The sequence below is a fragment of the Oryctolagus cuniculus genome, chromosome 16, assembly GCF_964237555.1.
Source record: "Oryctolagus cuniculus chromosome 16, mOryCun1.1, whole genome shotgun sequence".
In the NCBI taxonomy this organism is placed as follows: Eukaryota; Metazoa; Chordata; class Mammalia; order Lagomorpha; family Leporidae; genus Oryctolagus; species Oryctolagus cuniculus.
In genome coordinates, this window is record NC_091447.1 from 54,724,102 (window position 1) to 54,745,580 (window position 21,479).

A 21,479-nucleotide genomic window follows, 5' to 3' on the forward strand; every position below is an offset into this window, starting at 1 on the left:
CAGAGCAGAAATACAGAGTGCAGCGCCCAGGCGTGGCCCAGCACGGGCTGGGCCGGGCGGGTCTGACCCCCAGTGGACCGACGGTGGTGTGTGCGTGCTGACCCAGCGTGGATGGACGGTGGTGTGCGTGCACCGGGCGGGTCTGACCCCGAGTGGACCGACGGTGGTGTGTGCGTGCTGACCCAGCGTGGATGGACGGTGGTGTGCGCGCACCGGGCAGGTCTGACCCCGAGTGGACGGACGGTGGTGTGTGCGTGCTGACCCAGCGTGGATGGACAGTGGTGTGCGCGCACCAGGCGGGTCTGACCCCGAGTGGACCGACGGCAGTGTGTGCACGTTGACCCGGCGAGGATGGACGGCGGTGTGTGCAGGCCGGGCGAGTCTGACCCCGAGTGGACCGACGGCAGTGTGTGCACGCTGACCCGGCGAGGATGGACGGCGGTGTGTGCGGGCCGGGCGGGTCTGACCTCAAGTGGACCGATGGCGGCGTGCACAGGCCAGTTGGGTATGGACCCCCATAGCCTGACTGCGGTGCGCTCCGCGGACCCACACACCCTCGGACTTTTCCTTCCCGGAACTTGACCAGCTTCCTTCTTCGGAGCAAGGAGGTGGCAAGGAGCTACTTGGAGAAACCTCAGAGCCTTTAATCCTCCTTAAGGGAGCCTGCCCAGTGGAGAGGCTGAGGAACGGAGCCCCACCCAGTAACTGCCCAGCTGTGCTCACTCCAGCCGTCCTGCCTCACTGGCCATGGATGGAGACCAGGTGACAGAAGCCGCAGTCAGCCCTCTCTTGACCATCATGGGGAAGTCGGGAATAACTCAGATGCAGAAGGTAGGAACAAAGCAATGGGACAAGAATGCCCGGGGCCCAGACCCAGAGAAATCTCAGACTCCTCCCGCCTGCCCTGCGCTAGAGAGTTCATTTCATTTCCGCAGCTGCAGGTCAAACCAGCTGGCAAGTTGTTGAGTCGGGGGCAGAAGCGGCAGTGCCTGAGAGAGCAGTCAGGAGGCCTCCGTGCACGGCATGTGTGAGTTCGTGGCTTGCAGGGCGGCTGTGCATGATTTAGCGTGGCCTGAGGGGGTTAGCACGTAGGATGATCATGTAGGCATCCGCACAAACCAGCGTCTGTGTCATGTCGCTTGGTGAGTCCTTGTTAAGGCATCTGAGAGACATCCATCCTGCCACTGCCACTTCGGCTGCATGCTAGCGACACAGAGGGAGTTACAGTGAGGGGACTTGGGTATAGAGAGCGAGAGAGAGGGTCAGGCTGTCCTCCTCCTCCATGGGTTCCACACCACAGGTTCAGCCCAGAGTAGGAGGGGCAGGAGAAGCTGCCGGTGTCCCAAGTCAGAGCGCCTGGGTTCGAGTCCTGCCTCTGCTCCTGATTCCTGCTCGTGTGAACCCTGAGAGCAGCAGGTGGTGGTTCAAGTGGCTGGGTCCCTGCCACCCATGTGGGAGACCTGGAATCAGTTCCCAACTCCCAGCTGCAGCCCGGCCCAGTCCTGCCATTGTGGGCATTTGGGGACTGAAGAGGAGGATGAAAAATTGTCTCTCTCTCTCTCTCTCTCTCTCTCTCTCTCTCACCACACACACACACAATTTTTTACATGTTAGGGAACAAATAACTGCACCTGCTCTGAGCACACACAGACTGCTTCTCCTGTCACTGCTCCCTGAACTATGGTAATGTAGTATCTTTACATAGAACTCACGTGGCATTAGGGCTCACAAGCAACCTAGCGATGACTTACAGCCCACACGAGGAGATGTGTAGGCCGTGTGCAAATTCCACACCGTCTTAAACAAAGGACTTGAGCGTCCATGGATTTTGTATCCCGGGACGGGGATGGGGGCAAGAAACCATTTTCTGTGGATTCTGAGGGATGACTTAGAAGCAACGCCACCTTTTACGTGCTAAGAAGCTTAGATTTGAAAATAAAGAGAGGCCCTTGAAAGCTTCATAAACAGCTTGGTGGGTCAACCCTGCCCACCCAGCCAGCCCACCACCCCGCTGAGAAGGCCCCAGAGCAGCGGGTACCAGGGAAGACTCCCTGGGCACGAGGGGCCCTTCCGTTGCTCCTGAGACAGCGCCACTGAAACGATCCTGCGTCCCTTAGAAACTGCACATTTCTCTTTGGTGGTCCTCGGTTTCCATGGTTTAAGCGCCATCCACTGACAGTTTTCTCCACAGTTGATACCTTTTTTAACCTCCAACTTACAATGCCTGTTTCTTCCCTTGTTCCCATGAGATAGATGCATGTTGAGGTTCCCAGAGTTGAATTCCATGCAGACGTAGCTTGAGGCAAGGGCTCACCTCCTGGTGGCCGTGACCCGCGGTTATCGTGGTGCATGAGCTCGTCGTCCCAGACCACAGTGAAGCCTGTGTCAGGCTCATGCAGTCTCCGGGCAGCAGGTTCCTGCCTAGCTGTTTACAGAATGTAAATGTACCCCCATCTCCGTACCCCCATCCTTTGGTTCCACCATCACTCCTGCAGCTAAGAGGGCATTGGGATGCCAGGAGGATTCCGAAATCTTCTTTGCATACCATGGAAAGTTCTGGAAGCCATTCTGGGGACAGCAAGAGAAGTCATTCCAGATAGACACATGGCCTGATTCTTCACTAAAGTCACAATGCTACCCCCAGTCCTCAGGCCACCTGGAAGCACCCTCTTCTTTCCTGGCACTCCACGTGCTCTGTCGAGCAAGGTACCCCCTGCACAGCCCACTGTGGGGGCCCTGAGGCCACAGTACCAAAGCCAAGCCTCCGACTCTGGCTCCTGGGAAGGCCAAAGGACAGAGAGGCAGTAAGGAGAAGACCGGTTCCACCTCAAAAGGATTCTAGAGTGGACTCCAGGCTGTATTTGTCAACCCCAAGGAAAACCCTCCTCCTGCATGTCTGCGTGGCAGCCAGCACCTGCCAGAGACCTCCGGTGTGCAGCCACACAGATGCAAACAAGCCCTTAGCAATGCAGCGTCCCCTGCGAGAGCAGCCGGGCACTGTCAGCATCCCTGACAATTCTGGGCAGGATCCATCCTGCCTCCTTGGACCAGTAAACCTGGATTGGCCCCTGTTTCATAAAAATTGTTTCCGAGGCTTTTCACGCATCAGAATTGCTGTGGTTTGTGATGCTGGCACAGCGGATGACTTGACAGTGTATTCAAAACGATCCCTGGAAACCTCCGCGCAAGGAGCAAGCTTCTGTGGCTGCCTTCAGAGGAAAACCTCCCTGTCAGCCATCGGAGCGGCTGCTGCCGGCCTTTGGCAGCACAGCAGAAGCAAGGAGTCCCCCAGGCGTGTAGTACCCTGGCAGCGTGTGCCGCAGGGCAGCCCGGGGAACAGCAATGCTCAACCCGAGGCGAGCATCAACAGGGTAAGCAGTGACGGCCGCCTGCCCTGCTGACTGGTGGCCTCCCCTGGAGCTCCCTTAACTGCCGGGCCTGCTCTGCGCACGGCCATAAAAATCCACCTGTGCAGCCACGATGGCTCCTCCACTCATGCACTGGTCAGTGGTCAGTCCCCTTCCCAAACCACAGAAGTCTGCTGGCCTTGACTTCAGGTGGACGTGGCTGTTACACCCCTAACCCCGAGAGGGGACACTTTGACGCTACTTCCTTCCTGGGTCCACGTCCAGAATCCAAGTGGATGGCGGTTTTGCAGAAGGTGAGAATTTAATGAAGGCACCTGTCAGCACAAGCAGCCACCCTGCCTCCTCCCCCCTTCCCCTTTGGTCTCTTCCCCTCCCTCCCCTGCCCCCCACTGTTTCCTCCTGCTTCCCTCTCTGCGTACTCCCTCCCTCCTCACTAGGACCTGTTAGGGCTCTGGGCTCTAAGTGCAGACCCAGGAACCCAGCACTTTAGACAGTGGCTCTCCCCAGAGGTATGGAAATGCTGCCTGCTACAGAGACAGGAACCGTGCTGGGGCACCGACAAGGAAGGGGAGATCAGTTCTGCCTAAGGCGATATGAAAGGTGAACTTGAATCTGCCCGGGGCCCGCCCTAAAGGCCACCCCTGAGGATCACCCTGAGGCCAGGCATTACCCTCCGCCTGGCTTGAGCTGATGGGTCTAACTCCTGCCCACCTGGGAATAAACTGAGATACAGACATGTGCCAGGTTCCCAGAGCACTTTGGGTTCCAACCATCTCAGGAAGGGCTCTCTTCCCTGTAAGACGAGAAAGGCCAGCTCCGCAGTGCGGCACAGCTGGGGCTGATGGAGCTCCAGTGGGACCCACATCACCCCAGTCCCTGACCAGAGAGCGCTCTGCAACTTGAAGGCCAGGAAAGAGAGGAGAGGGAGGGCGGAGGCAGCACTACTGCACTGACAGTAAAGAATCTGTGAATCACCCCAAGGCCTGCAGAGTGTGCTGCATTTTCTAGAAGCCTCACTGGTGCGGCGCTGCTCTCCTGTGCTCAGGACAGACACCCTGACCATGCTGTCCTCTCTCCCGCCTCTCGCCATCTCTGGGAGTACCTGACAGAGGAGCACATGGGGACACTTGGTTGCATAACAAACCCCCAGTTTGGTCAGGCCTTTTCTTGCAGACGTAGGGAGCTGAGATGCAGGGCCCTGCACTGGGACCAGGAGGCTGGTCCTTGGCTCTGGGGACTTGTGACGGAGGTGGGATGGACCGCAGGACACCAGGATTCCCTCGATGAGACCCCAGCCAATTTCCCAGCTAGAAAGAGGGCCTTTCACACAGGATGCTGTGACTATCCTTAGTCACATCTGTCTGGGGCTGCTCCACAGCAATCCTGTGACTGCTTGTGAGCAAAACAGTGCAAGCAGGGTAGTTAATGACCAGGATGGAAGTAGTCAGTAAAACAAACAGCAAAAGAGAAAAAGTAACCCCAGCCTAGCTGCCCAGATCCCATAACAGTGCCTGACTGGTCACAAGACACCGCTGAGCGTCCAGTGGCCAGCGTGTGTGCGCAGCCACCCTGACCCCCAGGTGCCTTCCGGGGCCTTGGGACTCTGTGGCATCTGCAGCAGAGGCAGCACGTATGACCAGAAGCAGGAAAGCACCGGGCAGCTGATGGCCGGGCTGCCATCAGCCCACGGGCCAGAGTGGCCTGGCTCTTTCCTAGGCGTGACAGCAGGGAGAGAGGAGGGAGCAAAGGCACAAGGCTCAAGGCATCAGGCCATGGGACCGTCCACGCCCCAGCTGGCCGGGTGATCTGCTGCCTCGCTTTTCCCAGGAGCTCTGCACCTGACCCAGGTTTCCTAAAGGGGGCGGGGGCCGGGGGCAGCGAGTGGACCCCCGCCCTCAGTAGAGCCCCCACCCAAGGTTGGACTGTGGGTCCCACACCCGCGCGTTTCCAGGGGTTCAAAGATGAGAATCCCATTTCAGGGCTCACTGGTACGGAGACAGTGGACGTTTCTCCCTGTGTCCTAGGAAAGAAGCCATTCCTGGGTCAAGATGCAAGCGGGGGCTCCCGCTGGACGGCGCGGCCTTCCATCAAAGCGAATCCCAGACGCCTGTGGTGGGAGAGAGCAGGAGGGAGGGGAAGGGAAGGACGCGGCCGCGCCGTCTGTGTGTCTCTGAGTTCCTCGCGCCGCGCGCCCTCACCTCCAGCTTTCCCGACCGAAACGGGCAAAAGCCCCCAAGCGTCTGCGCAGCTCACGCGGCCCCCGAATCTCAAACCCAGCACCATTTGGTTTAGATTTCCGGACAGCGGCAAAACGAACCTGTCTGTCCCCAGAGAGCAAAGCCCGAGGGGGCCAATCAGGGAGGAAGAAATTAAAGGGGAAAAAAAAACCTGGAAAAGGCCAGGATGCAAGGTCCGGCGGAGGCCGGGTGAGGAGCCGGGAGGACGGCGGCAGGCGGGGCTGGGGCGGCCGCGCGCGCCCCTGGCAGGTGGCTCGGGCGCCCGCGAGGTCCCTCCGCCCCGGGCCAGCACGGCCGCCGCGGCTCCGCGGCCGAACGGGGGCAGCCGAGGAACGCGCGGGGCGCCCAGCGCGCGGGAGGCGGCTGCGGCAGGAGGAGGCGGGAGGCGGCGCGCTGGCTCCACGCCGGCCTGTGCCATTCGCCCGCCGGCCGCGCTCCGGGTATCTGTTCTCCGTCCGACGCGCCGCGGCCGCCTGGCCTGGAAAGCTCCCCGAGACCCGCGGAGAGGAGCGAGGCGGGGCCCGGGCGCTCCCCAGGGCGCACTTCGTGGCCGAGACGCGGGGCCGCAGACCCTGGGATGAGCTGCGCAGGGCAGCGCGGCCACTGACGCGAGCTGGGGCCGCGACCACCCGCCGCTGGACGCGTGAGGAGCGAGCGCCCGGAGACGCCCTAGCCCGGAGCGCGCGCCGGGCGGAGCGCGCAGGTGGGGCTGCGCTGCCCGCCGTCCGCCGCGCGCGGGTCCCCGGCCACTGGAGGATGGGCGCCAGCGCCCCGGGGCCGCGCCCGCCGCGAGTCTGGCGTCCGGCCGGCGCCCCGCGCTCATGTATGTAGGCTGCGCGCCCGTCCGCAGGGGTGAGGGTGCATGGAGAGGGTGCGCCGCCCAGCTGCTAGCGAGGGGACCCCGTTCCCCGGCCCAAGTTTAAGGTCTGCCGGGCTGCGGCCAGCGAGCAGAGGGAGGACAGGACCCGGGTCCAAATGGAGGGGCTGCAGGGGAGGGCGCAGCAGGAGAGCGGTGTTGGGGCCTCGAGGCGGGGACAGGCTGGGTGGCCCGCGCCTCGCGGTGCCTGAGGTCCTCTCGGCCCCTTTGGGCGGAAAAAACTTTGGGATCCAGAGAGGCTGGCGGGGATCTGGGGAGAAAGAGGGGCCCGCCGCCCGCCCGCTTCCTCGAGTCCGGGCCTCTCCGCGCGCACCCCTCGGTGCTCCAGCGCCACGACCCCTCCTCGGTAGAAGCCCTGCCTCGACTGAGCGCTGCGTCCGCCACCGGGGGCCACCCGGGGGCGCAGGGGGCGGAGAAGCCGAAGCCTGGGGAATCCCAGACTCCGACTGCCGCGGAGGCGCCGCAGGCGTGGGGAGTGGGGAAGGGGCATGTCTCCCGGGACCAAGGCGTTAGCGAAGTTGTGCCCACGACGGGAGTCCCGGGGTCCCCTCCCTTTCCCTGCACAAACCCCCAGGGTAGGCGCGAACTTCGCTCTCCCTGCACGTCCGTCCGTCTCCAACTCCGCTGCGGAACCCTGCACTGGCTAACCCCTGGGAAAGGCGGCCGGGACCGGGGCGGGGGTGCCCGCACGGGGTGGCTCCCGGGCGGGCTCCGCGGGGGCGCGGGCCCGCCCTCCGCGCCCGGCCCTCCCCAGGGCCAGCCGCCACTCCGGGGGAACGCTCCGCCGCCCAGGCTTCTCCCTGGACGTCGCTCCCAGCGCATTCCTCCAAATCCGGGATGGCCGAGGCCCCCGGCTGCGCGCCTACTCCGGGCGGGCCGCCCCCGCCTCCGCCCCCGGAGCCCAGCGGTGCGGGAGCCCGGCGGCGCCGGGCCGGGAGGGGGCCGCGGCGGGCCGGGGCGCGCGGGCCGCGGGGCTCAGTTGTGCTGCTGTTCTCTCCGCAGGGACGGCGGCTCCCGGCTGGCGGCGGCGCGCCCGCGGGCTGTGAATGCGACTCGCCCCTCGGCCGCGCTCCCCGCCCGCCCGCCGGGACGTGGTAGGGGATGCCCAGCTCCACTGCGATGGCAGTTGGCGCTCTCTCCAGCTCCCTGCTGGTCACCTGCTGCCTGATGGTGGTTCTGTGTAGCCCGAGCATCCCGCTGGAGAAGCTGGCCCGGGCGCCGGAGCAGCCGGGCCAGGAGAAGCGCGAGCACGCGTCTCGGGACGGCCCGGGGCGGGTGAGCGAGCTCGGGCGCGCCGCGAGGGACGAAGGCAGCAGCGGCCGGGACTGGCGGAGCAAGAGCAGCCGCGGGCTCTCGGGCCGGGAGGCGTGGAGCAGGCAGAAGCAGGCCTGGGCCGCCCAGGGCGGGGGCGCCAAGGCCGGGGACCTGCAGGTGCGGCCCCGCGGGGACACCCCGCAGGGGGAGCCCTTGGCCGCGGCCGCCCAGGACGCCACCAGCCCAGACCTGGCGCCCACGCCGGAGCCTCCCGAGGAGTACGCGTACCCGGACTACCGCGGCAAGGGATGCGTGGACGAGAGCGGCTTCGTGTACGCCATCGGAGAGAAGTTCGCGCCGGGCCCGTCGGCCTGCCCGTGCCTCTGCACCGAGGAGGGGCCGCTGTGCGCGCAGCCAGAGTGCCCGCGGCTGCACCCGCGCTGCATCCACGTCGACACGAGCCAGTGCTGCCCACAGTGCAAGGAGAGGAAGAGCTACTGCGAGTTCCGGGGCAAGACCTACCAGACTTTGGCCGAGTTCGTGGTAAGAGGCTGGCGCCTGCCGCGCGTACCCCGCTTCCGGGAAGGGGTGGAGCCGCCCGGGGTCCAAGGGTTCTTGGGGTAGAGGGCGTCGTGCTCCCGGCCGTCTAGGGCGCCCTCGCCCTCCGCTTGCGGAGACCCTCGGCCCTCCACTGAGCCGGCTCTTTGCGGGCCCGCCGCTCCCGGTTTTCCTGAGCGCGGCACCGGGCCATTGGCTGCACTTGGGCCGTTAATTCACCGCTCTTTGGAGGTGCTGCCGGTGAGTGCCGCCTGCGGTGTGCAAACACGGCCGTTCACCTTGCCGTTTGGTGAGGAAGGGGACACCGGCCCTACCAGTAAGCCGTGTGCCTGTGTTGTGCGTTCAGGGCATCGTGCGACGGTTCTGAAAGCCGAGAGGAAAAACGTCGGCTCCGTGGGTGCCAACATGGTGGGCGGCCCAGCCGAGCAGTCGGGTTGACGGTGGAGAATTGTGTCAGAATGGCAGCAGCAGCAGCCACGGGCGGGCGGGCTCCAGGCTGTGCTTGCCACGTGCGTGCCCTTAGTGACAGCTCGCACCGTGCCAGAGGGAGGTGGGTCAGCCGTCTCCATTACGCAGAATAGTACGCGGCGCACGAAGCGGTTACACCACGTGCTGAAGGCCAGGCGGTTCCTGGGAAGCAGATGCATGAGTCAGAGCACGGAGCTCCACTCCCCACCTCCTGCTTTCAGCCCTGACCATGTGAACCGGAGCCCAGGCCCGGTGGGGCGCAGGTGTGCAGGGCAGAGCCGTCCAGCACGCAAGCGCGGGAGTGAGGAGAAAGCCTCTGCTCAGCTGTTCAGGGACCACACGTGGGTGCTCACAGCCAGCTGACCTGAGGCTTGCCTGGACTCTGTCCTGCAGAGGGCGTCCTGGAGCCTGCAGCCCCCAACCATGCCAGGGCCCAGGACACAAGGGTGCTCTGAGATGTACCCCAGGGAGGTGCAGAGCCCAGGGTTCCACATGTGTGAGCCCAGGAGGGAAAGATGTGTAGATTATGTGCACAGTGTGGGGAGAGCTGGGGATTTGAGTCAGGAAACCTGGGTGTCCATTCCTGGCTTTGCCATGGGCCAGTTATGTAACTGGAGCAGAGCACAGGTCCCTCTGGGCTTCTGTAGGGAAAGAGCAGCTGTCCAGAGCATTTATGTCCTGGGACAGGAAGGAGGGGGGCACGAGTCGTTTCACTATCTCACAGGCAGGGGGTGTTCCAGGCACCCATTGTTTCATTGTCTCCTGAGGCAGGGGACACTCCAAGAATGCATTGTTTTGCCTCACAGGCAGGGGGTGCTGCAGGCAGGCACGCACTGCTTCATTGTCTCCTGGGGCAGGGGGGCTTCAGGCATGCGTCCTTTCATGGTCTCAGGCAGGGGCCCTCCTTGTTTCTTAGGTTCACAGGAAGGAGGCGCCCCAGACACATTGTTGTTCAGTCTCACAGTCAGGAGGCGCTCCAGGCATGTATTGTTCAATCTCACAGGCAGGGGGCGCTCCAGGCATGTATTGTTCAGTCTCACAGGCAGGGGGCGCTCCAGGCATGTATTGTTCAGTCTCACAGGCAGGGGGCGCTCCAGGAACATTGTTGTTCAATCTCACAGGCAGGGGGTGCTCCAGGCACATTGTTGTTCAATCTCACAGGCAGGGGGTGCTCCAGGCACCTTGTTGTTCAGTCTCACAGGCAGGGGGTGCTCCAGGAACATTGTTGTTCAATCTCACAGGCAGGGGGTGCTCCAGGAACATTGTTGTTCAATCTCACAGGCAGGGGGCGCTCCAGGCACCTTGTTGTTCAATCTCACAGGCAGGGGGCGCTCCAGGAACATTGTTGTTCAGTCTCACAGGCAGGGGATGCTCCAGGCACATTGTTGTTCAATCTCACAGGCAGGGGGTGCTCCAGGCACATTGTTGTTCAATCTCACAGGCAGGGGGTGCTCCAGGCACGCATTGTTGTTCAATCTCACAGGCAGGGGGTGCTCCAGGCGTGTATTGTTGTTCAATCTCACAGGCAGGGGGCGCTCCAGGCACGCATTGTTGCTCAGTCTCACAGTCAGGGGGCGCTCCAGGGACGTATTGGTTCACTGGACAGTCTTTGCCAGCAGCCCTTAGGAGAAAGAACCTCCGTGGGAATCCCACATGGAACAGGCAAGCACAGGGGGATGGAACCCTGCCTTCGGAGTGTTTCATCTACTGGGAAGTCCCAGGATGCCTCTCCAGGAAGGTGCACAGGGCATGACAGCCAGGGGTGCCCAGAGGAGGGGGAGCTTCCATTTGGGCCAGGGACTGGGTCACAGGGACAGGCCCCAAAAGTGTTTTCCTTAGTGGTTTGGGATTGTGAAATGATTGAACTTTTGCTGGATCAGAGATCAGCAGTTGGGTTTCTGCGAGTGACAGGAGCTGCTTGCAAGGTTCCTAGGTCCACTGTTGTTTCTTAGAACGGCCCACTTCCCGGCCCGGCCTTCATCCACCTGGGATCGCGAGTACAGGGAAGAATTCACACGTCTGGGTTTAGTACCTCACCTTAAGTGCTGCAAGCCTGTGAGGGAGAGAGCGTGTGTGACTCCTGCTTGCAGAAACTGGTGGTCAGTACAGAGTGCGTCTTCAAACCCACGATGAGCAGTGATTCCAACAGAAGGAGGAGCAGCAAGAGGGACATCTTGGGAAGAATTAAAATACCAGTAAAATGATGGAGTGACTCTCCCATCTTCAAATGGCATCTGGTTCTTGGCTTCCACATGGGCATTACCTGATGCTAGGATGCATGCGTGCTGCCGTCAGCTGTGAACCGCGTTTTATGTTTGCTCGTTTCTGTGGCTGTCCAGAAAGCTGCTAGGCATTTTCCTGAGCTAGGTCCTGCAGGGTCAGTCTTGGGTTCCTGTGATGTGCAGATGGCACAGCACTGTGTGTGTGTTGAAAGGATGAATGTAGAAGGGTATAGGATGAGCTGTGAGTGCTTGGGGTTTCTGGGGTGCAGGAATGGAGATTGGTGGTGGTGCAGAAGCAAGGCACGGCAGTCATTCAGGTCTGCTCTGGGAGCCCTGGGTTTCAGAGAGAAAACTGCAGTCTGTAGTTTGCATAGCACACAGCAGAGAAAATGAAACAGGAAAGCATTTTGTGTCTGAATTCAGATGGAGATTGTAATGCAACAGGGTCACGCTTGGAATAGTGTGTACCTTACCAAGGGAGCAGGCGACAGTGCGATTGTGTCTGCGCCTCCATCCCTGGAGACACACAGCTCTTCTCTAGCCTGTTCTCTGTCGAGAGAGGAAATTACTACCGACGTTGGCTGGGTCCTCCTGTGGGTGTCTGATGGAGCAGAAGATAAAGCCCAAAGCCTGCCTGAGACGGGGCTGTGCAGTGCTCCTGGCTCTGGGAGAGCGGCTTCTGCCAGCTCCCTCGCTCGGGCATGGATTTTCCTGCCACCTTCTCTGCCCAGTTCTCTGCTCCAGACCCATCTCTCCCTCACCCCGGCAAGACTCCCAGTCCTCACAGCCTCGCTGGTCTCCAGTAGGGCTTGGTAGAAGGCCTTGCTGATGCAACAAAATGCCACTAAGCTGTTACTAATAATGACAGTAATAGCCTCATTCCTGCAGGGATGGTTGTAACTTAATTTGCACATCCAAATACAAATGCAGTTAGTAGTAGAATTTACTCCGCTGACTCTTAAATTATACCAAATGTCTTGTTCTCCCACTCCGAGCCTGCATCTAACTGGATGAGGAAGCTGGCCTGTGGTTCGCATCTTTTGAACTAACGGGTGGTGTTTTCGTCTGTTTGCAGCTTCCTAGGGTGCATTTGTCAGCTGAGGCTGCCGTGACACATGCCACAGACCTCGTGGCTCATGCAGTGGCCGTGGATTGTCTCACAGGCCTGGGGGTTGGGAGTCCAAGGGCATGATGTCTCTGCGGTGGGGGGCTCCAGCTGAGGCTCCTCCCCTCAGCTGGTCCATGCTGCCCTCGCCCTGGGCCTGCATGTGGTCAGGGCTCTGCACACGTCTGTGTCCAGATGTCCTTGGCTGCTAAAGATAGACGTCCTGCTGGATTGGGATCCTTAGTGACTGCATTCTAACGTAACCCCCTCTTCAAAGACCCGGCTGCAAATGCAGTCCCATTCTGGGGTATTGGGAGTTAGCGCTCTGATGTGTGAATTCGGGGAGTCCCCGAGTTCAGGCTATAATGCAGGGTGTCAAGGGCCAGAGTTGACCTTGGAGAATGGGGCCCAGGGAGATGGGAGCAGTACTCTGGTGGGGGGGGGTGCATCAAAAGTTTGACTGGAAGAATGTGTGTTCACAAAGGCATTGAGTGGTGTTGAGCTAAATTCCAGGTGCACACCCCTAGGGGGCCTACCTTGACCATTCTGTGCCCTGTGCTCCGTTCTGGACGCCCTCTAGTTCTTGTCTTCCTTGAGTCCTTGTATCATAGGTAATGAAAGGTGACCAGGGGGCTGCTGAGCAGTTTAAATTCACTCCTGCTGCCCACTATCCAGTTCAGAAACAAATCGAGTTTGAAATTGATTAATAAGTTGTGCTCCCATCCTTGGAATCCTGGTCCCCATTGTGGGAAGGGGGCTTGTGGAGGATTTGCAGCCTGGTTTTGCTGTCTCTGGACCCCAGCGGATTGCACGCCGCTCTGTGAAATAACTTGGTACAGGGCAGCCAGAGCTCCAGTCGCTTTGGCTAGGGATGGGGTCAGCTCCGCGCATCAGCACTGCTTGTCACGACATCAGGAGCTGGCAATAGTGTATTTCTTTACAGAGAAAGAAGAAATGAATTATTGATGAGTGCTGTTTGCGATGCTGTCCTCCAGCGCCTAAGAACAACCGAAGGAGGGAGGTGATGGCCCGCTGGGTTAGACCAGCCCGCCTGCCCCGCCTCCGTGTCTGACTGCCGGTTACCTCGGCACAAAATCTCATTTCTAGACTTCCGTCAATGGAAGAAGACTCTGACGAGGCCGTGGAGTCCAGACCTCCATCTAAGCAGGTCTCTATTGCAAGGAGGGAAGGCGCTGGTAAAGAGACAGACGGGATCATACGTCCTTTCCGTCTCACAGGGTTCCGTTCTGTGGCTGCTGTTCCGGCAGGAGGCAGTGCTGCTGGTGCCTGTCCTCTCCAGGGACGTGGGTCCATGCTGCTTCCTGTTTATCAGTCCAAGGCCTGTACTGGGGCTGCCTCTGGCTTTGTTTTGCTTCTGAGTATGATTTCACAGGCCTGGACTTCTCAGGCCCTGCCTTTGTCGGAAGTCATCTAAACAGTAATAATTTGAGAAGTGGGAGGGGAACACATGCAGACTTTCAGATGTGTCTCTGCCTCGGTGGGAGCCTCACACGTTTAGCTGTTGCTCATGTGCATGCCCCGGCCCCCAGTATTTGATGTGTAAGAGTGCTGGACTCAGCATTCTGACATTTAGCATTTTCTCACAGCTAGAAGGGGGCCGATGCATATATGTATTGCCTATATTTTCAGAATATTACCTTTCTCTTGGTAATGTCTGCAGTAGACTGATGAGTTGGTGCTATAGTCTTTATCCTAAAGTAAAAAAATCTAAAGTGCAAAAAGGTGCAGAGGCTTAGTGGCCCAGGGCTAGTAAAGGGGTGCACCAGGATTGGGGTCCCGGGGGGCCTGACTGCGGTTGAGCTCTCCCAGCCCTGGGACGGCAGGGCCGGCGTTTTGGGTGTGGTGGAGAGAATTTCAGTCGTCTGCAGAAAGGACAATGTACTCAGGCGTGGGCAGCATGGTGCACGTGTGTGTCCCATAAATGGTCATCCAGGTCACCGTTCATGTCTGTGTTCTGCAAAGCATGAAGCACTGAGTTGCAGTGAGAATAAAAGCAGCGAACCCAGCTGTTCTAGAAGGCGAGCAGGAAGACTCCAGCTGGACACTGGAGGATTCTGGTGGACACTGGACAGCGGTCACAGGGGTGCGTTCTGGTGGACAGTGGACATGGGCGAGGATTCTGGCAGGGCAGACTCAGGGAGGGGACTCAGGTGTACAGAGGACATGGGATGCTTCCACTGGCAGTGGCCACGGGAGAATTTCTGTAGACGGTGGATGAAGGGGAGAGTTCTAATGAGTGGCCAGAGGGGAGGGAGGATTCTGCTGGAGTGGACCCAGGGGACAGTTCTGGTGGAATGCACACATGGAGAGGACATGGGGAGGATTTATTTAGGTAGATATTGGGTGCAGGGGAAGGTCCCAGTGGATAGTGGACACAGAGCAGGGGCCCAGAGAGCAGTGGATGCAGTGGAGAGTTTGGTGGACAGTGGACGCTGGGGAAGATTGTAGTGGACAGGGGAGTATTATGACGGACAGAGAACACAGAGGAAGAGTCCAGTGGCCACAAAAGAGGATCTTGGTGAAGTAGACACAACACTGGTTCTCTGGATTTGGGCAGGCCCACGGTGCGGATCAGGGGCAGGGCCAGGGTGATGGTCGGGGGTGGTCATGATCAAGGACCAGGCAGGAATGTGGCAGTGGTCGGGGGGCTGGAGCATGGCCATGGCCAGGTGGACAGGATGCAGTGATGGCCTGACCCCCACGGGGCAGCCAGATCAAGCCCAAGGTGGAGTTCTGCCCAGCTGTCAGTGTGCAAGGCACTTATTTGACCGGTGTGACTATTTAACAAGTGAGAGGTTTCTATAAATACCCAGCTTGCTGATGTCTGTGACTGTGGGACGCATCCTGGGTGGCAGCTGTGCTGGAGCTGAGCAGGGCGGCCCTTTGTGGGCACCTGCTCCCAGTCAACCAACCTGCACCCAGTGGGCCTGTGACTGACCACGGGCCTGTAGACACAAAATGTGATGCAGTGTCACCTTGGAAAACCCAGGCCAGTGGTGTCCAGAGCCAGCTTGGGGACCCCAGCCACACTCTCACACCCTGCCCGCTCGCTGTTGGCCGTGGTATGAGCGGGTGGTACCCTGCACGTCTCTCAGGCAGGCGGGGATAGTGAGCTGCCTCGAGTGCAGCTGGAACACCTGCACCCAATATCTACCTAACTCCTCCCCATGTCCTCTCCATGTGTGCATTCCACCAGAACTGTCCCCTGGGCCCACTCCAGCAGAATCCTCCCTCCCCTGCTCCTTGAGCTGCTGTGGACGTTGCGGACACTGAGCGTGGACGTTAAGTGCTGCCACCAGTGCCCTGGCAGGAGGTGGTGCACCCTGCACTCCGTGCCTGGCAAGACCTGCGGCAGGACAGACTGCAGGCGCTCTGGCCGTCACGGGTGGCTCACAGGCTGAGTTTTCCTGCAAAGCTCTCGTTACTCAGATGCTATCTGCAAATCTAGAACGTTCCAGCAGAAGCCTCATTCCTGCCTTTGTTTGTTCTCAGTACCTTGAATGCTGTTTGCCAGACGGTGGGCGCCATCCCATGGATCCAGTGGGTCCCCCGACAGATGGCGGGGCTCTGAGGTGTGCAGTCGGGAGCCACTCGCTTGCTCTTGATTAATAACAGACTCTCTGACTGGGACTGATTTCTGAGTGACGCGGGAGTCCTGGGCAGACGCCTTAGGGCAAGGAGCAGCGATCGTCTCAGACGTCACTGCTGTGGTCTGGAGCGAAGGGTGCCGTCCGCGTCCCCGTGGCTGGAATCCTGCTCCAGGGCCGAGGTCCTGGCAGCCGGCTCTCACTGCCGTTCTATTTCTGTCGAGCACTGGGGTGTGGCCAGGACACAGCTGCCTTCGAAGCTGCGGAGAGGAGAGGTGTCAGGATTGGCCGCTGGCCCTGGGCCTGTGGGAAAGCACAGGGATGGGCGTGGAATGCCGTGTTCTGTGCTTCCCGTCACAGAAGTGATGTGGCTGTACGTGGGAGCAGACCATTCCTTTGCTGGAGATACGGAAGCTGGCCTGAAAACCCGCATTTGCAAAATCGGGGAAACATTGAATATCATGTGGAGCAGCTCTCTTTGACAGCACCGCCAAGGTGGTGAGGGACTAAGAGCAGTGAGCTCTGCAGGTGGCCGTGAAAACCCGGACAGCAGAGCCCCCCTGAGGAGGCCGCGGTCGGGGAGCACCTGTGGCTCCTGGGCGCTGGGACCTGTGATGCTACTGGGGCCAGGCTGGGACATGGGACAGGTCCAGCATCCCAGGTAGCAGGAATCCGACCCAGATTGACCTCATTACCCTCCAGAGAGCCTGCCTGGCAAAGGGGCAGTGTATGCGGGCACACACCCAGGAACACAGTGACCCTAAGGAAAGAGAAATGGGAATGTGTCCGCCCCAGCCACATCGCTGCGAGACGCAGAGCAGCCAGGGCCAAAGGGTGGCCACAGAGAGAGGCTGCTGCGTGGGGCACAGCACCAGCTGTGCTGGAGGGAGCTTCCTGTGACAGGAGCAAGCAGCACTGGAGGAAAGCAGAGAGAGAGGTGCTACCCAGCGCAGCATGGGGCAGGGGTTACCCAGCACAACCAGAGGATGTGATGCATCGGGGCAGGACTGCCCACAGCACCAGCCTGGAAGTGTGAGGTGGAAACCTGGCTGCAGGCCTTGTGCTGTGTGTCCCTGGGGGTTGGTGAGGAGTCCCTGGGGAGGCAGCAGGTGTGCCTGTGCCTTGTGGGCATTGATTTGTCCTGCAGTGAGGCTTGAGTGGGCAACTGTGTACTAAACAGAAAGGCCCTTAAATAAAACGTCTGACGATCTTGGGGAAAAGGTACCAAGGGCCAGCTCAGCGTACAACCGAGGTCTGACGCAGGTCCCTGCTGCTGCCCAGGGCTGCCCATCCCAGGGCCACTGTGCTCCAGTTTTCCTGCCTGACCTGAAGGGAGAAGCAGGCTGCCCGGAAGGCGCTGGACATGCCTGGGCTCGGGGCCCTGCGGCGTGAGGAGCGCCTTGCTTCAGCCACACCCACGGGACCTTTGCTGTCCTTGTGTCGCCGCACAGTGCTTGCTTATATAATCTGCCTGTTTAGCTTGAAAACCAGTTTCTGTTTTCAGGATTTATTTATTTGAAAGGCAGAATTAGAGAGGAGACACACATAGACAGACAGACAACCACCCACACACACAAAAGAGAGAGAGAGAGAGGGAGAGAAATCCGTCTGCTGGTTCACTTCCCAGATGGCCACAATTGTGCATGCTGAGCCAGGCTAAAGCCAGGAGCCAGGAGCTTCATCCAGGTCTCCCGCTGGGGTGGCAGGAACCCAAACATTCAGGCCATCTTCTGTTTTTCTCAGGCCATTAGCAGGAAGCTGGCTCTGGAACCTGTGCGCATATGGGATGCTGGCATCGCAGGTGGCAGCTTTACCTGCTACGCCACAATGCCGGCCCCAGAAGAAAGTTTTTTATTTATAATTTGCTTTTGAATTCTGGTGCTTTGTAAAAAGGTATCTCAGTATGTGTGTGAGGAAGCTTGAAGCAAATGCTGTCACATTAGTGTAGGGAAGATCGCACGTTACTTAGCAGTTGCTTTGGTGCGTCAGGGGCTGTGCCTGCTGTCTGCTGACACCGGCGCTCCGTGGATGCAGGAGCCAGGCCAGTGCTCAGATGCCCTTGGCTGTAGCAGGTGGTCGGGAGGCTGCTGACGTCCCCTCGTCGCCAGGCGGGAGTGCTCTCGGCGCCTTCGCTCCCAGCTGCTGTGCTGTGGCTGGGCCGCACCTGCAGAGGTATAAGGGTGGTTGCTTGAGAAGGAGGAGGGGTTCTGACAAGACGCTGCCTTCTGCATGCAGGGGCCAAGAAAGCAAGCCTGCCTTGCTTCTGGGTGAGAGCAAGGGATGACAGGCATGGCTGAGGGTCAGCCGTCAGCTTCCTTGCAGCTGCAGGTGTGAGTGACGGATGGTGGGCCCTGAGCCCCACGGAAGGAGCCGTCCTCAGCTGCAAGCAGATTCCACCACGTGCTGGGCTCTCAGAACACTTTGAAGGGGCTCCAGACGCCAGCTGTGCGACCCATGGTGGCCCGGCACATGCTGGGTGGTAACGCGGAAGGGACGTGAATGGCACCGTGACTGACATCAGAGGGGCTCCAGACAGGCGCGTGTGTGGCATTCTGTAGCTGGGGTGAGCCCTGCTGTGGGAGCCAGGACAGCCCTGGGCAGAGGGGCGCACCCCGGGTCAGGAGCAGCCTCACTGCCCAGAGGGAGTGCTGCACCTGTAGGTGCAGGGCCCGGGGCCACCACATTTGCCCGCTTGCCGCTGTGCCCAGCCCACTGTTCTCACGGGGCCTCTCACACAGCACATGTGAGTCTCTCATCCCCCAGGGACGCGCCTTTAGGGGCCTGTCCTTTGGTAGGCGTCTGATTTCCATCATTTACACCGAATTCAGTGAAACTAAGCCCTCCTCTTTCTCCCGAGAATTTCTCAGCTGCAATCCTTTAATTCGGAAACAAAAGGGCATTGATCTTTGAGCTGTTGTAAGGAAAGTTTCCACTTTTGATGAAACTTGTCAGAGGCCTTCTCTCTCCCCAGCTGGACCCAGTAGGTGGTGCCGGTATGAGGTCACATCACTTCTGCCAGAGCTTAGTTTAGGAATGTGTGGGTGTGCAGGTTACCCTTCAAAGCAGTTCCTCGTCATCTCCATTCCCCAGGTGGGAGACCAGAGCCCCCCTGTGCCCACGGAGGGGCCCTTGGTCTGGCCTCCTGCACCCCTGGCCCCAGCTCCTCCTGCTTCTGCCTCCTGAACGCTCTGTTGCAGTTGGCTGGAATGTGCAGGTGGTGGGGGTGAGTCTGTTCCCGCAGATTCCACAGTGTTGCCAGGCCTGGCCGTCCAGCTCTTTGCACCAAATAGGTGTGTGCACACAGGGCCGGCACTCACCCCCAGATGACCCGGGAATTAGCTGGGAGTGGCCAAGGCTGGCTCCAGCATCCCAGCGATGCCTGTGCTGTCCTTCATGTCTGCTCTTCCCCGTGGGCCCTTGGGCTGCTTTCTTCCTGACACCGGGAAGTGACAGTGTCTGGGACAGTTCTGAATTAAGTCCCTTTGCACACAAATTCCCGCTCTGACAGAGAGCAGAAAGCCAATGAGAACCGCAAAGAATGTTCTTCGCAGAAGGGCGGGGCGGCCAGGGCTCTGTGTCGCTCACTCTGCGGCTGCCTGCGCTGGATCAGCGCCGGCTCATCTTGGTGCCGCCTTGTAGCACAGGAGGGAGCGTGGGGTCTGTGCAGACCCCGACGGGGAAAGGGACATCAGATGGGGCAGGCACCTGCCCGTCCCCGGGGCCTCTGGCGGACTGAGTTCTGCAGTGGCTGCCAGGGCTACTGCTGGTCCCGTCTGCTGGAGCGCGGGGCTGGCGCTGACTCGGGCACTTCCATGAGGCAGGTTCCAGTAAGAAACACGGAGAAGGGCAGGAAGGGCTGTCGTGCCCGGTGATTATCGCAAGGAAGGGGGCGCCCTGCACACATCACCTTCCCGGTTTCTGTAGGTAATCAGGGGCGGACAGAGCCCTCGGTCCAGGGCCTGACACGCATGGAGGAAGCACTTGTCTGGGCCGTGGTGCGCATGGCCTGGGCTCAGCGGCTGCCCTGGCCTGGCAGCTCACCGCGCCTGTGGCCTTCAGGACAGGAGAGTGAGAAGGCGTGGCTCTGCGTTTCCCCAGCCTGGAGTGCCGGGTTCGGGTGGGCAGACGCTCACGGGGACTTTGTTTATGTGAGGGTAAGGCTGCAACTCCACAGGCTGCGTTTCCTGCCACAAAGGTTGATGCGGTGGGCAGCTAGGAAGGACACTTTCGCCACCTGGTGACGAGGCTGTGACAGTGACAGGCCAGGGAGGCCACCTGCAGGTTGTGCCTCTGACTCCTCCTTCTTCATCTGAGCTGTGATCAGGAGCACAGGTAGAGCGAGCTAGGCCAGGAAACGCCGATGTGCAAACGTGGAGGCAGCGTGTTTTCAGTTAAAGACGCTCCTCTAGCTCTGTGTCTGCCCACGACCTGTGATGGCTCAAAACTCATGTTTCAGTTCCAGGTTCTCAGCCTCTTTGGGGCACCCCAGGCTATGGGGATTGCGTGCTTCTGGTCACATTTGGGCGACAGCTTGGCATCTTAGGAGTTCTCCCGAGACGCATCTCCCTCCTTACTCTGTTCCGAGCATGGCTCCTGTGCAGAGCTGGGAGGGACCCACAGTAGCCTCATGACGGTGGCATGCCTGTTTCTTACCTGGGCCCCGTGATGGGACCCAGTGTGGCTCTCATCACAGCCGCTGATCTCAGGGTCTCTCCTCTCTGTGCCAAACCCCCCAGGGCCCACTGCTGTGTTCTGTACCCAAGAGGGATGCGTGGTACCCGTGACCCCACCTGACAGTGCCTCTGCCATTTGAGCATCTGATTGTCAGGGTCACTCCTGTGACGAGGGGCTCCCAGCTGTGACGAGGGGCTCCCTGCTGTGACGAGGGACTAGGGGATCCCAGCTGTGACGAGGGGCTCCCAGCTCTGACGAGGGGCTCCCAGCTCTGACGAGGGGCCCCCAGCTGTGACGAGGGGCTCCCAGCTCTGACGAGGGGCCCCCAGCTGTGACGAGGGGCTCCCTGCTGTGAGGAGGGACGAGGGGCTCCCAGCTGTGACGAGGGGCTCCCAGCTCTGACGAGGGGCCCCCTGCTGTGACGAGGGGCCCCCAGCTGTGACGAGGGGCTCCCTGCTGTGAGGAGGGACGAGGGGCTCCCAGCTGTGACGAGGGGCTCCCAGCTCTGACGAGGGACGAGGGGCTCCCTGCTGTGACGAGGGACTAGGGGATCCCAGCTCTGACGAGGGGCTCCCAGCTGTGAGGAGGGGCTCCCAGCTCTGACGAGGGGCTCCCAGCTGTGAGGAGGGACGAGGGGCTCCCAGCTGTGACGAGGGGCTCCCAGCTGTGACGAGGGGCTCCCAGCTCTGACGAGGGGCTCCCAGCTCTGACGAGGGGCTCCCAGCTGTGACGAGGGGCTCCCAGCTGTGAGGAGGGACGAGGGGCTCCCAGCTGTGACGAGGGGCTCCCAGCTGTGAGGAGGGGCTCCCAGCTCTGACGAGGGGCTCCCAGCTGTGAGGAGGGACGAGGGGCTCCCAGCTGTGACGAGGGGCTCCCAGCTGTGAGGAGGGGCTCCCAGCTCTGACGAGGGGCTCCCAGCTGTGACGAGGGGCTCCCAGCTCTGACGAGGGGCTCCCAGCTCTGACGAGGGGCTCCCAGCTGTGACGAGGGGCTCCCAGCTGTGAGGAGGGACGAGGGGCTCCCAGCTGTGACGAGGGGCTCCCAGCTGTGAGGAGGGGCTCCCAGCTCTGACGAGGGGCTCCCAGCTGTGAGGAGGGACGAGGGGCTC

The 21,479-nt window shown here is 60.5% G+C and overlaps 1 protein-coding gene across 1 annotated transcript in view; it reads left to right on the top strand.

The window, feature by feature from the left end:
• The first annotated feature begins 5,863 nt into the window (after window positions 1-5,863).
• The window catches only part of VWC2 (von Willebrand factor C domain containing 2), a 103,293-nt gene continuing 87,677 nt past the window's right edge, over window positions 5,864-21,479 (top strand). The window contains exons 1-2 of the mRNA XM_017337642.3: window positions 5,864-6,428; window positions 7,485-8,279. Of these exons, the coding sequence (XP_017193131.2) occupies window positions 7,584-8,279 (696 nt within the window). The 5' untranslated portion in view covers window positions 5,864-6,428; window positions 7,485-7,583. The remainder of the gene's footprint in view (window positions 6,429-7,484; window positions 8,280-21,479) is intronic.